The 18021-nt window shown below is 28.7% G+C and overlaps 3 protein-coding genes across 6 annotated transcripts; 2 read left to right on the top strand and 1 right to left on the bottom strand.

The window, feature by feature from the left end:
• On the top strand, positions 1-3215 carry CCDC53 (Coiled-coil domain containing 53). The gene is made up of 4 exons (XM_014437215.3): positions 1-147; positions 1793-1957; positions 2029-2154; positions 2605-3215. Exons 1-4 carry the CDS (start codon positions 70-72, stop codon positions 2779-2781), a joined length of 546 nt encoding a protein of 181 aa, XP_014292701.1. The 5' UTR covers positions 1-69; the 3' UTR covers positions 2782-3215.
• A 1695-nt stretch (positions 3216-4910) lies between these two features.
• Positions 4911-8850, bottom strand: RpL36A (ribosomal protein L36A). Of its 2 annotated transcripts, none has more exons than XM_014437220.2 (4): positions 8724-8850; positions 8399-8572; positions 8179-8295; positions 4911-4998 (listed from the first exon to the last, which is right to left on the bottom strand). In XM_014437220.2, the coding sequence occupies exons 1-4, from the start codon at positions 8724-8726 to the stop codon at positions 4978-4980; spliced, it is 315 nt and encodes a 104-aa protein (XP_014292706.1). In that variant the 5' UTR covers positions 8727-8850; the 3' UTR covers positions 4911-4977. The 2 variants fall into 2 exon arrangements, with proteins under 2 accessions (XP_014292706.1, XP_014292707.1); XM_014437221.2 differs by having other exon boundaries at positions 8654-8784.
• Positions 8851-11702: 2852 nt separating this feature from the next.
• Positions 11703-16746, top strand: LOC106691449 (ubiquitin thioesterase otubain-like). 3 transcript variants are annotated; one of them, XM_014437217.3, is made up of 8 exons: positions 11703-11841; positions 12145-12214; positions 12286-12338; positions 12409-12623; positions 12693-12777; positions 13914-14114; positions 15289-15510; positions 16413-16745. In XM_014437217.3, exons 2-7 carry the CDS (start codon positions 12205-12207, stop codon positions 15499-15501), a joined length of 777 nt encoding a protein of 258 aa, XP_014292703.1. In that variant the 5' UTR covers positions 11703-11841; positions 12145-12204; the 3' UTR covers positions 15502-15510; positions 16413-16745. The 3 variants fall into 3 exon arrangements, with proteins under 3 accessions (XP_014292703.1, XP_014292704.1, XP_066907302.1); XM_014437218.3 differs by having other exon boundaries at positions 11760-11841; positions 12186-12214; positions 16413-16746; XM_067051201.1 differs by lacking the exon at positions 11703-11841 and having other exon boundaries at positions 12161-12214; positions 16413-16746.
• Positions 16747-18021: the final 1275 nt, after the last annotated feature.

An 18021-nucleotide genomic window follows, 5' to 3' on the forward strand; every position in this document is an offset into this window, starting at 1 on the left:
GAATATCTTTCGGTTGAAGGTTACGATATTGAACGACATAACTTTGTAACATGGAATGATTCTCTAGTGATGAATAAACTTCCAGACCTGAAAACTGGAATTAATGATAAATTAAAAGAAGTCAGCCCTAATCTTGACCTCCTTCAGGTGACTATTAATTTGATGAAATAAAAAATTGAAATTTAATGCTTAATTTTTTTTAAGTTATTTATTTATTAATATTACCTCCATCGCTTTTTTGTTATGAATTATCATTCATTATAATGATTAAAAATTTAAATATGTAAGATTTCAATTTATATAAGGAATTTATTGAAAAACTATCTCCTGGAAATATGTTTTTATTTCTATGAAATAAACCTAGTTATATATACAAATAAGTACAGATTATATACATATACAAATAACACATAAATTACAAATATAAATTTCAATTTCATGTGAATTGATTGAATATTATTTTTTTGTACAATATAACTTACATAAAAAGTAATACATAGAATGTAAAACGTAATTGAGGTATTATCTAGATAAAAATGAAAACAGTAACAAAAATAAAACAGTTTTAGTTGTATGTAAATACATCATTTGATATATGTAGTGCATTGCAACAAACAATAATAAATAATAACAATAAATGTTAATTAAAGGTTATTTGATTTATTTAAAGTTTGGCATTGTTTAATTTTTTATTGAAATGAAAGTAAAACTCAAGTGTAATAAAGTACTATAAATTGGCAATGATGACAGTTTGTATCATTTTTGATAAACTGGTATACTTAATATTTATTCATTTGTGAGAAGTTATAGCACAAGTCAAATTTTGTCTGGTTTGATAAGAAACATCAACAATATTATCATTATACAATATATTATCGTTATATAATATATTATCGTTATACAGCAATAGTTAATAATCAAAAATCATATCACAATTAAATCAACGGATTGAAATTTTATCAAGACTATTAATTTCAAGTAGTCATTTTGAGTTTCTCCTATGGTACCTGTTTCCCAAAATTAAAGAAGTAGGAAATGCATATGTACACTTTATAATGTATCAATAATGGTTTTCTGATATGAATTCTAAACAACAGAGCTATATAAATAATCTAAAACTGTAATAATAGGAATTCAATATTAGCAGTTATCAGTATTTACTCTTCTGTCTATGGTTGAAATTATTGTTGTTTTGGTAAAGTGGATTCATAAATTAACAGAACATTGTGGGTTCAATTCTCACCTGGGGAGTTAATATCAATTTCTCGGCTGTTCCAAGAAATGAATCTTGATACTACAATTGTGATTAGTATGTGACGGCAACTTCTAGGTAGCTGCTAGAGGTTAGCAAACAGAACCACTTGCCAAAATAGTTACCCATGCCAGTACCATTTAGAAAGTTAAAATTTTATTGAAAATGTTGATTTGTTATACTTATATGACAAGAAAAATTAAAGTTTGAAATGTACTAAATGTTTTTTAGCTATAGAATTTATAATTGTCAAAAAAAAACTTTGCTCTTGAGAAGTGAATATATTAACTTTTGATACAATATTCCTTACTTGGTGAATATATGCGTAGGAATGAAAATCATGTCTATAGACAAATATTTACCAAACTAATTCTTACTTGAGTTACATGGGTGTTTATTGTTTTATTTATTAATGCTGTATGTAATTTATACTGAATGCTTCATAATTTTTATGTACATTTTTTGATTAAATTGAAAAAACAAAACTGTACTCCAAAAACTGTTTCATACTTATTCTTGTTTCCTTTTTTTTTTTTTAAGGCACCACCAATCAACCAAAAAAGGCTTGTTACATTTTTAAATCATTTTCTTATAAACACAGTTGATTTTTTAAATAAATTTTCCAAGCACTGTACGTATAAACTCTTTACTCTCGATCAGAAAATAAACAGGATTGAAGCTCAATTATGTTTGCTGGAATCTAAGGTTTGTTATAAAAAACATATATTTTCTCTAGTTTGAAAATTTTGTATTTATTTTAAGCTTTTTAATTGCAGTTAAATTCAGTTCCGGAAGTGGCCGATTCAAAAGATGTCAATGTTGAACTACCTAAACCTGAGGAAATAGAAATACCTAAACCTAGTGAAGATAATAAAGAAAATGAGGTTTCTACAGATACAGAGGTATATTTAATTGTGTATATTTGTATTCCTGCCTTTAGGATTACCTCATTAGTATTCAATCTTAAATCTAATGATACATTATTTACTTATAAAAAGATAGCGGGTTGAAAAATGTTGGTTTTTAGTCATTTTTGAGATAAAACATGTATTAAATAAAAGAATAGTTACACAATTGGTGTAGAAAAAATGTCAAGAATAGCAAGAAACACAATTATCTGCGACCCAGATCATCTTCCTACAATCAAACAATTTGTTTGGTTCAACATTTAGTACATTTCACAGATTTGAATTTTCCTCAACTGGCAGTCCATCTATGCAAAATGATTTTTCAAATCAGATTTGTTAATTCCTAATATTAGGGCTTTCAAACAAATAAATTCCTCATCTTTATATATTAGTATTGATTATTTGTTAGTGATATTGATTAAAACTATTAATATTATATTGCAGGTGAAGGAAAAGGTTGAAACCCCTCAAGCCGATGAAGTCGATCCACCTAAGGAGCCAGAGCCAGAAAATCCCGAACTTGTAAAATATCGCAAAATGATACAAGTTGGCGTTCCTTTGCAGGCTGTAAAAATTAAAATGCAAATTGAAGGACTTGATCCTAATTTGTTGGATACTTGATGTGATATAGTTGTTATTCATGCTAAGCAATATATATTTTTTTTTTTTTTTTTTTTTATACATATTAAGCCTTTAAGTATATTTTATTTGCAAAATCTCTGCATTTGATAACATATAAAAGATGCTGTACGTGTAATTCTGAGCCTTGAGCAAGGATGGTTTCAGTTCCTTCATTTATGCTATTTTATATAATCTGCCATAACTATTCTTCAGGAGATGGATCAGTATTGACGGAGCTATCCATGGCTCTCAACATAAGCCAGGAATGATCATGTGATAAAATACATTATATATTTGCCTTATAATAGAATATTTTTTGTAAATATTTAAGTACAAGCTCAAATTATGTCAAGGAAAACAGTTCGTGAAAATGTTTTATACTAAAATTCTTTCACTGTTTTATATTCGCAAATTAAAATTATTTTGAAATTTTATTGGTGTTTCACTAATCATTGTAACCTGTATCATCCACCTTAATATGCAGTTATAAAAAGTAAGCTGCAAAACAGTCCATTCATTCTTTTTATTTGAATTGGAAACTTAATTTTCTTTATCTTGGGTATAATTATTATGTTATCATTTAATCAGTTTTTAGTACATCAACTCTATATTTCTTTTTATAAATATGTAGAGGGCCCTGGCTATGTAAGAATCCTCTGCAATTTATAATTACAGTGAGGTCCTAACACGTTTGCAACAAAATAGTTCTGTTACTGAGGATTTTTTACCTCTAAAATTGGGACTTTTGGCTCAATAACTTGTATAAGTAAAACAATTTATCAGGTTTGATACCTTTGTTTACAGACATTTTAATTTCTTCTGCATATCTAAGTAATAAACAAGAGTTTTCATTTTTACATCAAAACTCATAATTGTAATCAAGAGTACGGGAATGCAAGAACAAATTTATTTTTAACTAATCTTGATGAAGTTGATAGTGGAGTCCTAAGGCTGATATAGTAACAAGTTATATTAAAAATTCTCATTCCATCTCCAGTATTACAGTAAGGTTATGATACCATATAAAATTTTATGGGAAGGGAAGGAGAATTCACCATGGTTCCTTATAGTTTATAGGTCATCATTACTTTACTCGAATAGTGGTGTCTGCCAAAAAAAAAAGTTTTTATTTTATTTAGAAATGAATGTGTATTCCAAAGTTAGTGTCAGAGACTATACTGAGGTTGTTCTTCAGACTTTCCTAAAGCTATTTGAATTGTTACAAATTAACTCCAGTCTAAGTTACAATCTATTGAAAGCCTTCAACACAATATAAAAAACAAAAATCTTTTTTTAGTTAGAGGTGCCACTATTTGAGCAAAGCAGTGGCATGTGAATTTAACAGAGTTAATGGAGCGCATACGTGTAGCATGCGTCCTGCTTACTGGTAATGAGGAGTACCACTACGGGTAAAACTTATATTCCAATGAGCCTTTATCCAGTCATATACTGTTCTATTTATGTTGAATATTTCTTGATATAGTGAAAGTGTTATTGCACTGCTAGTTTATGAAGTCCACATAGATCCCGAGATTTATTTTACAGCATGCAATAATCAATTGATGGAGCTACACCCATCTTTACATACCAGGAAACTCAACAGCATGAATTCTTACATTTTCTCTTAAGGGACAATTATGCCTATGGATAACATGTAGCATACCATCACTCTTAGTAGCTTAACACAGACTGATCTATTGGAACCTAAATAGTCCATATCGCTTATACAAACACCTTAATGTACTGAAGTGCTAAAAAGAAATTATACAAATGTTAACTAAAACATTTATAAAACCAAATATACATAATTAGCTCCAGCATAGAAAAACTAAATAAAAGAAATAATTTTACATCTCTTTTAATATAAAAGACTGAAATAGTGTGATCATTTTATTTATCGGTTTTTTAATTGATTTTATTTTCTTCTTGCAAACAATTTTTCAATGTCAATTCAAGTCCTTTGACTATGAAGTAAGGCTACAGCAGATATTTTTTTATCACAGTTAAAATTATTTTAAGATACAAGTTAATGCCATTGTTACAAAAACAATACATTTAACCCTGTTTTAAATGACAGTATACAAATTTATTTATTTATGGTCAGGATAAACTAAAGAAAAATAAAGTGATAGGTTTATATAAAACTTTAATGGCCAAAATTATGTACAAAACTTCAAATCAGAAATGATTTTCTTCTTAAAATTGAATCATTTGGCCCTGGAAAAAAAGAAACAAAACATACATTATTATATATAATAAATAAACATTTATTTTTATAATTAACACAACAGTAAATAACCTAAGAAACCAAGACAATTATAACTATATAATCTGACTGATGAGTATAAGACAAATGAGCTAAATGAAAGAAAGTGTTATCAAACGTAAATATTACCTGACAAGAAAATATTGGTATTTTTGCTTAGAACATTTTAAACACTCCTTTCTATATAATAACTCGTTTGATTTTTCTAAATCTTAAATTATGGTAGTCTAAAGAGGTTTTTTTATCCAATAATTTGACAACAAATTATGTTAATAATAATGTAGGGAACTAAAGTAGCCAGCATGAAATAAGGCAGGTTGTACAAAATAAAGCATTGCCAATTCTCCTTCCTTAACCTAAACCAATATTCATTAACAAAAGATTTGGAATCCTTTACTTTTTGTATCACAGTTAATTAAATGAATGAAATAATTATCACTCGAATAAATTGTGATAATACCTACGCTGTTCTTCAGTAATAGATGGTACTAGTGACAACGGAAAGTCGATGATGCCTTACTGGCAAGTTTAAAGGTTTAACCGATTCAGTCTTTACTATGTGCATTAGCATGACAAAATTGCCCCCCTGCTTTTTTTTTCATGTTGGCTACTAAAGAAATGCATAAATGAGTGAACTAATTCCATATTTTAGTATAAATTTCTATAATTAATACATAAAACGAGTGCCTATCTCTCAGAAATTGAAACTAATATAGGTTATAGGGTTTAGTGATGAGTGACTCTCTAAAAAGTTAATAAGGACTGTTTTACATTAACATTTAAGTAGTGGACAGAAACATATTTGAGATTGGATTGAGAATAATCTTGTGGATTTGGGTTTAGACAGCAATCGTTAGACAGAAGTGTGTGGACAGCAATTGGTGGTATTGGTATTGGACTTGAGGTTTGCGAAGCTTTTTATTGATATTCAAATAGGTTCTTTAAAACTAAATAAAGCAGTTAGTTAAATGCCTGAAATTTAGTGTAAATGTAATATAAAATATATTATATTCAATTTAAATGATTGGTATATTTTTAGGTGTTTTAAAAAGTTATTTTATTTTATTACAGATCAATTGACATACATACTAAATTACAAGTATTGAAGAAAATAATCAGTATGCAGTATTTGTTATATCTGATTTACCAGAAATGCCAATATTTTGATCCTATCATGAGGACCATTGTGAGAGCAATTGTTTAGCACTGTTAGGGGAACTACTGGTTTAGTTGTTTCACCAACACCATAGTCACTATAGTGATGGCCATGTTTGGGTTAAAATGTCGGCCTAATAAATAAAACAAACACGAAAAGAACTGTATACTGATATTTTCTCCAATGATTGTTGATAAATAATCAACAATACCCATCAGCATCTAAATGATAAGAGTTCTAGACTGGTCTAGGAGATATTTTGATGATCAAGAATAATAGCCAATTTCTCTCCTTTAAGATGTCGTTACAAAATGAAAAAAATTCAGGAATACAATATGCTGACTAAAACCCATTCATAAATTTTGAGTGAGGAGCACAAAATTAAATTAATATATATGTAAAGTTTTAAACTGACCAAATCCTAATACTTTAACAAAACATTAATACATCTTTTTTTTTTATCCCCCTCCCTTGCCATTTCTGGCATACAGGGCACGGGAGCAGTGGGGTAGTGTGCTGGGGTTTGCGCATGCCACTGCTCCCAAAGATCACCATTTTTTTTTTTATTCTTTTATTAATTATTTAATTAAATTTTATAAATAATTAAACATTAATACATCTGAAACAGACTATGAAAACTATGGTCAGACAAATAAGAATTGGATATAATCTATTTTAAATTGAAACAATCCATCACCCAAAAATGCCGACAGAAGGAGAAAACATTATAAAGAGATTAAGTTTTTGTGGAAGAAGCTACAGTTAAGTTTACCTATAGTACAACTGATCGCATTATCAAACCAATGGGATATTGTAACAGTAGTATTGCTAGCTAATAAACCAGCCTGACCTAGTAGCCAGTGTGAATTCAATATTTTTAACAATTGTAACTGATCACAAAAAAAAAATACGTTTAGAAAATGTTTGTATAATCAAAAAAACTAGGCCAATATCAAAAGTCTAAATCACAAAATAAGGTAATGAAATCGAACAAGTTTTCTAATCTGAGAACTCCTAATTTATTTCTAAATTAATGCAACCACCTACTAACGACAATATCCACTAGGAGCAAAATGAACTATTTCGTCTTTCCCTAACAAAATCAATAAATATCAGATTATAATCAATATATAATAGATTTGGAATTACTTGAATGCATTTTCATCTATATAAGGAAACTCCCAAATTTTAATCATTTCAATAACAAAAATTAAAAAGAAATATAGTAAAATAACTAAAAACGCCAGGGACAACAAATAACTTGAAATAGAACCAGCCATATTGAAAAAAACACTATAGTAGTAATCAATAAACCAACTAAATATATAAATAATAAGAAAAGTTGTAATACAGTATTTCTTTCTAATATACCCCACTGACAGAGCACACAATCGTCCGTAATCTATACAAGTTCCACAAGACTAATTATGATTAATAGTAAAGTCATTTCATCCACTAGTCCAGTGGACAGGAAAAAATATACATCTATTGTAAGGATAATAACCATCCTCAAGTATCTTGCAGGGATTAAGACAATCAAACCTTTGATTTCTAAACATTATAATAAAATGATTTCATAAGATACTGTTCTGAATTAGTAATTTGAGGAACCTTAGTTTAACAGAATACCCAACTCTATAAACATTTATTGAACTGTAACAATACACAAAATCTTAAATATACAACAGGACACTTAAAAACAATAGAAAACTAGACCTTTACTAAGCTGTATCAATTAAACAGTGGGCTCCTCAATTACATCACTGTAATGGTTTCGAACTGACCATCTTTCAACTAATTACAATTAAAGTGATGAATATAAATATTATGAATCATAATTCAATAAACAAACAGCTTTGTTATAGACTAAAAAACCAGTACAGTAACAACAGAACTATAACAACTTTTATTAAATCTAGATAGCAATACTATGAAGAATACATTGCCTAAAAACTATACTAAAAAATGATAATACCTTGCGCTTCTTATCTCCACCCAATTCGAAATGCTTACACCTCTTCAAGGGAACTTGCTTCCTATATTTGCAATCAGTACACTCCATCCTTAGTACAATTTTCTTTGTGGTTTTAGCCTACAACATGTTGATTTGTAAATAAACGAATAACAACCAAGAAGTCTTGTAAATAAACGAATAACAACCAAGAAGTCGTTAAATACAAAATGCACACACATACCTTCTTCCTAAATATGGGTTTTGTTTGACCACCATAACCTTGCTGTTTACGGTCGTATCTCCTCCTTCCTTGAGAAGCATGCCTTTCTTTAGACTTTTTGTACTGTGTTACTTTGTGAAGCTTATGGACTTTACATTTTTTGCAAAATGTACGTCTCTGTTTCGGAACATTAACCTAACCAAAAAAAAAAAAAAGTTATTTAAAATTGATCTAAATAAGTGAAACGATGTAATAATACTGATATGATTCTCTAACCATTATAATAACAACGGATGAGCTAAGTAAACAGTGATATTAAATGATTAAAATCCAACTTTTAACTCACCATTATGGACCTCCAAGAGAACACAGAATAAGGAATCGAGTAACGCTCAGTGCTGACTTGATTGAAAAAAAAAGAACGGTCCGGCAGGTGGCATATTTATTCGTTACAATTCTTCTAACAATGGAAGTTGTTAGTTTGTGAGAAAGATTATAAAATATTTTCTTTTTAAGTTTATTAAAATATATAATTATTATACTATTTAAAATTAATTTCAAAACAGTTTTGAATTTTATTACCTCTCAGCTTTATGATAACAGTTGAAAGTTATATTACCTCTAAAGTAAGATTCCAAATATTGGGTTATTAATACTAGTCTTTGATGAGTCAAATATCAAGTCTAAATAAAATAAATAATTATTATTTTACCTTTATATAACATTGACTGATTCTCAGACATAATCCTTTTAATGTATATATGTATATATAGTTGACCATAAAAATTGATATATAAGAAGATGGTCAGGGTTGCGGTCAAAAGTGAAACAAAAATAGTTTACAACTATTTATTTTCCACTTTGCAGGGCTTCATCGGGGCTAAAAAGATACAAAATTATACAATGATAAGAATAAAATCCTTTCAATGGTTTTGTGGTGGAACTTTGGACCTTTACTACTAATCGTTGATTGTAAATACGAAAAATAAAACATGATTTCTATTAGTATTTAGTATTTACGAGATTATCGTTTAGTAAAATGGAAGGCCATTTTTGATTGTTTGGAATTTATTCTTGTTTTGTGGACCATAGTTTTTGGATGTAAGCAATAGAAACCACACCTCGGATACCTGGATTATGGATCGGACACCTAATACCTTTAAAACCATTTATAGATATTTTAATTTCTATCATAAAAGTTGGTATTGGTAGCTAGTGGAGGGAACTAGTCTGGCAAATGGGCCTAGAGGTCATTTTTGCCAGCCCCTGACGGCTACCAGAGTACTGCGTACTAACCAAGGTGGGAGTGTAAATATTCCTCGGAACGGTCGAGAAATAAATATCAATTACCTCAGGTGGAAATTGATCCCATAACGTTCTGAGACCTCGTACTCGTACGGCCCTCACATCCCTTATCATAAAAGTTGCAGAAGATGATATTTAGTGCGCTGATTTTTTTTTTTTTTTATAGCACCGTCGGCAGGACCGCTATGAGTCTTGTGATGGGAATCAAGAGTGCGGTTGGGTTTAACATTCTCGGCATGTTATTCATTCTAAATTCGTCCTCTTATTTAAAAAAAATTTGGAAGTAATGGAGAAAAAAATGCCAAGTACATAACTTATTCTAGCTTCTTATTCTTATTCTTAGCAAAATTATTGAAGAGTAATATTTACTACAATAAAAAAATGTCCTTACGTTGCCTTGTGGTGTTTTAAACAACGATAAGATGTTTTAGAAAGTGATAAAGGGTCACTCTGGTGGTAACCGAGTTCAAAATGTGGGCCAGACCCCTTCCCTAAAGGGCAGATGCACTCTACAAGTGGTTGTAACTGGATTCTAAGAACTCCTACCGACTTGTTTGAAAAAGATCTTCCTCTGAGATTTCTTCGGATCAGTTGGTATAGAGGTGCAAGAAACTTGTTCTCCAAACGGAAGGAACACCTAAGACACGTAATCGAAAGTTCGGCTGAGATTCAAAGAAATAAACATTGTATTTTTTTCTGGTGCATCTGTTCTATGATAAGCGCTAATTACCTTAATTCAAGGTCAATGATTGCGGTTTGAAAATACAATCTTTGGGATGAGCCGTTTTTTATTTATTGGTTTGTCAAAGAAAATACGTTTAAAGAATGAGGAGAAGATGGTTGGGGGTGCGGTCAATGAAACACAAATAAGTATGACTAACTTATTTTAATGTGCCGACGTTTCGGCTAGAGTTTCTAGCCTTCTTCAGGGCTAAAAACAAAACAAGATAACAACCATACCCATTATTATACCATACCATACCCATTATTATCTTATGGTTGTTATCTTGTTTTGTTTTTAGCCCTGAAGAAGGCTAGAAACTCTAGCCGAAACGTCGGCACATTAAAATAAGTTAGTCATACTTATTTGTGTTTCATTGACCGCACCCCCAACCATCTTCTCCTCATTTATCATCCACGGTCAACTATCTCTCATAATTACGTTTAAAGAAGTTTGTCGGGGGGTGCGGTCAGAAACCCCCGACAAACTTCTTCAAGCATTAATCTACGGTCAACTATCTACATTTCATTAAAAATACGTTTACGTATGCGTAAGTAGGGTTCGGATTTTCCTGAAACTGACATGGGAACAGCTAGGTTTAAAGCAGAAACTTGGCGATTGGATTTCTGAGTTGTAGATATGAAATTGTTGGAGTTTTAATATTTCATGTTCTATCCATTTATTATTATCTTTTATTCCTGATCCATAGTAAATTGTTTGGTTAATTAGAATGCCATGACCTTGCCTACTCCAACTATGAGAGTAAGAATTGGTCATTCTATACTTTTTTAAACAAGTCAGATCGTTCCGGTCCAGTCCGGTATCAGTTAAGACAGTTTTTACTCAGTTTAGGTACAAAGGTCTGAATAATGTGTTATTTATGAACACTTAAGACAGTCGTTTTAAGATGCTTTTGAGTTGGGATATTCCAATGTTGTTTAGCTTTATTTTTTCTCTTTTTATTGATAAATATATTTAGTAAAAGAAGTAAAATGATGAATTTAAAAGTTAAAAGAGGAAAAGTTAGTAAACTGCTAATTTTAGCTAAGAATTATTATTGATTATTTGCAAGCTATATTTATAATGGGATGTAAAATGCAATAAACTGTTTGAAGGCCAAATGCCATTAATTCTGACATTGTTACGTCTATTAGTAATATTTTATATGTGATAAGTATAAAAGGTCTTTCTTTTTCGAAATGATATGTTAAACAAAAATAAAAATAAACCTTTAATTTAATTTAGAAAACAAATCCTCTTCACTTACCCTTGGCGTTGATTAAATTAATTTTCCATAGAACTTCTAAATCGAGACGTTTCGATAAAGAATCTGCCCAACTGCCTTCTCCATCTGGCTATAGATCGTAGGTTACTAATGCTATTCAAATGTTTACAATTTCTTGAATATCTCCGATCCTAAATTTTGAAATGTAACAAGGTATTCTTTGCTTTTAACATTTTTAAATGCTGTAAGATTTCGTTCTATCGTTCTGTCGCTCTTATAATTTTCTCTTTAAGTTCGTCAAAGGTTTATTAAATTATGAATTCCTTATAAGTTTTACTCAACTTATGAAACTTTTTTTTTTTGTTTTTAATTAAAATATTTCTAGTCAATGTTGCTTTGTAAATACATTTTTTTGTAATTTTATTATGTGATTAAAAATAATAAGTTACTCGATTTCAATAGTTATAGTTACCATCATATATCTTATTTTCCACATATTGTTAAATTTCCTTTTAGTTTTGTATTTGAAGAATTTATAATTATCCATATCCAACCAGGAATATTAACGAAACTCCAATGGAGACTAGTAAGTGAATGTTCAGTGTTAAACATTTATTTGAAGTTATGAAATTACTAATTTTTTTGTACATTATTTAGATGCTTCACAAGATGAGTTGATTATTCAACAACACAGGGAAATAGAGAGAGAAGTATATAATTGCATACATTTTTGTTGTATTATTTATATTAAAAAGAAATACTAATATTTTCCGTTTTTAGATATCTGATACAATTAAATTAATAGGAGAAAAAGAAGACTTATCAACTTTAAAAAATGAATATATCAATGATCCTATTTACCAGAAAAAAATCTCAGATCTTTGTAGCAAATATGACAGTATGAGACGAACTCGGCCTGATGGAAATTGCTTTTTCAGAGCTTTCGGTTTTGCCTACTTAGAACATTTATTAGACAAGAAAGATCAGTATGAGAGGTATACAGTTTTCATTAATACCTTTATTGATAATTGTATAAATACTAATAAAACATTTTTTTTTTCCAGGTTTAGAGAATTAGCTGAAAAAAGTAAAGATCAGTTAATAGCTCTTCGATTCCCAAAATTCACATTGGAGGATTTTCATGATGTTGTAAGGCTGATGTGTTTATTTTTTAAATTATTTAGAATATTCTATTCTTATTTGTTAGCCTTAAATCATTCCATGCTATTATGTCAAATGTTATTGTAAAACCTCCTGTAATTGTTTCCAAGCACTACAATATGTAGGGTGGATTTATACTCACAAAATGTTCTGTGTAGTGTGTGATAACCTATAGTATTATTATTTTTACGTTAATCAGAGTTGTCAACTCAAGAGAGTAACATATCCTCAATTCAAAAAATATGAATTACTATATAAGATAATAAGGTATCTTTTTATAACTCAAAACAATGATTGATGGTTTTTTTTATTGTGTATAAGTGACTACTCACATATTGGATTAGTACTTCGGAACTGTTAAAATGTTTCTATTTTATTTTTTTCCCAATTGATGGATTTGAAACTTATTATAATTTTAAATGTTAAATTTTTATTACATAATGAATTTCAGTTTAAGTGAATTAGGTTTCATTGATTTTGGCATTGAAATATCGGAATGTTTTCATTAGAATATTTTTTTACCTATACCTTAAGATTAATTTAATTTATTAGTTTTGTTTTTTAATCAGTAATAATTATCTATTATTTTAAGATTGAAAAATTGTTATAATCAATTAGCTTTGTGATACCTTAATCAACATTAAGTGATAAGGTATCATCTTATAGTATCTTAACAATATATGTCTCAGTAAGACAGTCTGAAGGCCCTTAGGCCAGTACTAGATTATTTATTATCCAGAATTAACTGGATAACCATATATCCAATCAATTCAAAGAATTTTAATTAATTGTAGTCAATTGATGATTACATATGTGTTCGAGCAAATAGTTTCAAGTGTTTATTTATTGATGGCTAACATTTTGCCCTGGATTGTCAAGTCCTCATCCTGGCTGTTACGATTGGTCGAGGTTAATGATGCGTGTTATTTTTATAACTAGCGTACATCTCCTCCAATCACAACTACCCTGATGAAGACCTGCCGCATGGGTCAAGACATGGCTCTTAATAAATTAAAAAATGTAAACTTATTTTTGATTTTTTTAACCGCAACCAGCACCATCTTATAAATCGCATAAGGTCAATAATCATCTATACTTAATAGTTAAAATTATTTATTTTTCAGTTTATGGAGGTAGTCAATGCTGTGGGGGAAGGCGGTGAAGAAAGGATGTCAGAGCTCTATAGGATGTTCAATGAACAAGGCTATTCAGATTATGTTGTCGTTTATTTAAGGCTTATAGCTTCTGCTCATCTTCAGGAAAAGGCAGAGTTTTATCAGAACTTTATCGAGGGAAATAGATCAGTCATTGATTTTTGTCATCAGGTAACTTAATTAATTTTTCTATTATTGTTATTATTCTGAGCTGCTTTTGGTTTATTGTATTAATTAATGAATCTTTGGTAGTTAACAAAAAAAATTAAAATCAACCATATTCTCCTAATTTAATTAAGACTTTACTTTTCAAAACATGTGGAATGCATAAATGAAATAAATAGAAAAAAAACTTCCCTTTTAAGATAAAAAAAAGAGAAGAAATTAGGGTTTGAATAACAACTAAAAATCCACATTACACTTAATACTCTGTTTACAATTGCCACTGATGTTTCTATTGAACAGAAAGTTTGCCATATTAGGTAAATGTTTATTATGTATAATTTTTCAAGCATTAATGCATTTTTCAAACTGTTTGATTTAGATTATCTTACATATTTTGCTTGTTGCTGTATTAACAAAGTGAAAGGCATACAGAAACAATTATAGATCTTTGTTGTTTACCTTTATTAACATTTTAAAAATTTTCTGTTTCTGTGAAACTATTGATTTTTCAATGTTCTTGACATACTGCTATGTTTAACAATTTTAAATTCTTAAAATAACCTCTTTTTTTTATTATTTAATAAACTAAAAAATATCAAATTATGCTATATAAGGTTTATAATTTAATAAGATTAAAATAAACTTTTTAAATTATTTTTTTTATTGAGGTGTTAATAGCTGACTATAGATTCGATCTGAGGAGAAGATGGTCGGGGGTAAGGTTAGTAATGATACATAAATAAGTAAAAAATATTTATTTGTGCCGACGTTTCGACCTGAATTTCAAGCCTTCATCGGGACTGAAAAGCCAAAACGAGATATCCTAAATTCAGAGAAAAAGAAAATAATAACAAAACTTGGAAGCATTTATAACATTAAATGAAGTAGATCTTACCTCATTTGTGTTTTTCAACTTAAAAAATCTGGTCAAAATGTTGGCACAAGTAAATACGTTTTACTTATTTGTATATCAGTACTTAGTGCACCCCTGTATGAACATCTTATAACAAAATTTTGTATTAAGTAACTGAAATTAAAGAGATCATGGCTTAACTTTAAAATGGAGCTCAACCATACTTACTAGAAGTCCTACTATTGTCAGCTCATATTAGTTTTTTTATTATTTATAATGTATAATACAAATAAGTGAATTATCGACTATATTATCTGATTGCTTTAGGAAGTTGAACCTATGTACAAAGAAAGTGATCATATTCATATAATTGCTTTGAGTTCTGCACTCGATGTTGGAATAAGGGTTCGCTACATGGACCGGGGAGACGGTTCTGAGGTAATAGCTCATGACTTCCCAGAGGGAACAGCTCCAAGAGTCCATTTGTTGTATCGTCCTGGCCATTATGATATTCTCTATGAGAAGAATTCATCATCGTAGCCATTATAGGTATCTGTATATATCTTAAATGAATCTCTTTTTACCTTTATAATTAGCTTTGCTTACTTTCAAGCTAAATAGAATGTATCAATACTTTAAAAAATGAAATGCAATGTATTATTTTCTGTTGTCTTATGTGTTTAGAATATTATGAAGAAAGATAGTCTGGATGCGGTCAAAAAGGAATTCGAATAGTACAAAACTATTTATTAAGTAACAAAGTTTCGCTCCACCTTGCAGGGCTTTATGAGGGCTAAAAACAAAAAAATAAAAGTATTGTAAATATGGTATGAGTATAAGACGACATGAAATGTAATTTATTTGTATTTTTATTATTTAAGACTGGTAGTTTTATTAATAGCAAAAGTTATCCAAATTTTCTTAACTTTAAATTTACCTGGGGTTGTGATAGTAAAATTCAGTATATTTGAATACTTTTTGCTATTATTGATGAAATATAATGTAAACAGCTAAAAATTGTAAAAGAATGTGTGGAAATTATATAAAATTGAGCAGAGTAAATTATATAATTTTCACATATTTTTTTCATTTTATAGTCCTACCATAGTTTAATTTATATATGAGATATATTTATTCTCATACCATATTTTTAGTCTTTTGTATCTTGTTTTTAGTCCTGATGAAGCCCTGCAAAGTGAGGCAAAATTTCGGTACTTATTAATATATTACATTTATTTTCGTGATTGTTATAAAAACTAACTGTAATTGTGATAAACCTTTACAATTAGGTTCCACTGTATAGCAAGGCCTACATTTTTAAATTTATAAAAAAAAAAAAAATTAATAAATAGCTATTTAACACAATTAGAGATTATTATTTATAATTGCAAGTGTATTTTATTGTAACTAAAGTTTAATATTCTAAATAAACTTCTTTTCTTGTGTTTCAGACTTGTTGAAAATGAAGTCAAAAGTATAAGAAAATTCTACTAAATATTTTTTTGTATAGATACTTATTAATTCTCTAATGCCTTTGATCTCAAGCAAATATGAAGTAATAATTGAGTATTGACAAAAAAAATTTAATGAGACCACTAAATTAATTTTAGTTTTTTATTAGCATTTCTGTTATAATTTCTTTATCACTGCACTGTATCCATTCTTTCCACCATGTTCTCTAATTTATTTATTTTTATAATTTGTATATATACAGTGAGTGAATATATATATATTTTAAGATGTATGTAAAAGCTTTCAATCCAAGTTTCTGTTTTTTGATGTATAAAAAATGTTCAAATAGTGTATTTTTTATATATCTATTATAAATACACATTTCTATGAAATATTAATTTGAATTTTTATTATTTAATGTGTGAATGTCTACCTATTAGCGATCGCAGAAGTAAGCTGTTGAACTTAATTACTTTTACTGGAATATTTAAGGAGAAACACTTTTCAGTATTCTTTAAAACAATGCAAATTTTTAAAAACACATGTTTTAATTTTTTTTTAGCAACATAAAATATGAAAATCTGCTATTTCATATTATATTCTCATACTACTATTGATATTCACATTAACACTGAGCAAAAACATTCTCAGTGTAATCATTATTTAAATTAATTAATAACGAGTGAATGAACCTATTATTAAATGCACTCACAGATATATTCCACAAATACATAATGTATGAGTGTTATTTTATATAAATATATAATTATTAATTATAAGTATATAATGTGGCACATCGAAAAAATTGATACTTAAGAAAAAACTTTGAAATACAGGAACTGAAATCAGTAACCAGTAATGGAAGATCGTTGATTGACTGTTTAATTAATAAAGGGAAAAAGATCCGGGTGCGGACAAAATAATTCAAATAGAACATAAACTATTTATTATGAGTCATTTTGCCCTACGTTTCATCAGGACTAAAAAAATACAATCAATTAAAATTAAGTAACGGAATAAGAAATTAAGATAAAAACGATATTATTTTAAAACATAAGTAAGATAACGTAATTGTTTATATCTTTTTAAGCCCCAATGAAGTCCTGCGATGTGGGGTGAACTGTTGCCTCATAATAAATAGTTTTATTTTCTATTTGTGTTGTGTTGACTACATTCCTTTTATCAGTATGAAGTATATTAAGATTAACAATGCCCCCGGAGATTGGGAGCTTCCAGCGGAAACCATTCCAACTATATTTATAATTACACTGCAGCCAAAACAGCTGTTCTGTTAGATAATGCTGGTACACCTTAGGAAAATTCATAACACAAAACCTCAGTTTTATAAATATAACTCCTCTTGCTGAGGTGTGATATAGAACCTAGTAAATCTATATTTATAAAACTTTAAAATATTTAATAAATCCTTAGATAATCTAACTGCACAATTAGTATAAAAAATTAATATTTTAAATGAATAAGAAGGGATGATGGTTTATCAGAAAAATATAGTAACATAGAAGCAGTGGAGATATCACACATACGATAAAAAGAATTGTAAACCAAAAAAAATTTGGAATTTGTTTAATCATGGAAATTTATTTAAGA

The sequence above is a fragment of the Halyomorpha halys genome, unplaced genomic scaffold, assembly GCF_000696795.3.
Source record: "Halyomorpha halys isolate HHAL.00 unplaced genomic scaffold, Hhal_1.1 Scaffold2360.1, whole genome shotgun sequence".
Classification (NCBI taxonomy): Eukaryota; Metazoa; Arthropoda; class Insecta; order Hemiptera; family Pentatomidae; genus Halyomorpha; species Halyomorpha halys.

Bases quoted from the DNA above. Each gene is read 5' to 3' on its own strand.
- CCDC53 (XM_014437215.3), top strand. From the start codon at position 70: ATGAATAAACTTCCAGACCTGAAAACTGGAATTAATGATAAATTAAAA. The intron at 148-1,792 runs GTGACTATTAAT...TTTTTTTTTAAG, and splicing joins CTAATCTTGACCTCCTTCAG to GCACCACCAATCAACCAAAA. The intron at 2,155-2,604 runs GTATATTTAATT...ATTATATTGCAG, and splicing joins AGGTTTCTACAGATACAGAG to GTGAAGGAAAAGGTTGAAAC.
- RpL36A (XM_014437220.2), bottom strand. The intron at 8,296-8,398 runs GTATGTGTGTGC...AACATGTTGTAG, and splicing joins AACCCATATTTAGGAAGAAG to GCTAAAACCACAAAGAAAAT. The intron at 4,999-8,178 runs GTATTATCATTT...CTTTTTTTCCAG, and splicing joins GTGGAGATAAGAAGCGCAAG to GGCCAAATGATTCAATTTTA.
- LOC106691449 (XM_014437217.3), top strand. The intron at 12,339-12,408 runs GTATATAATTGC...TTCCGTTTTTAG, and splicing joins ACAGGGAAATAGAGAGAGAA to ATATCTGATACAATTAAATT. The intron at 14,115-15,288 runs GTAACTTAATTA...TGATTGCTTTAG, and splicing joins TCATTGATTTTTGTCATCAG to GAAGTTGAACCTATGTACAA.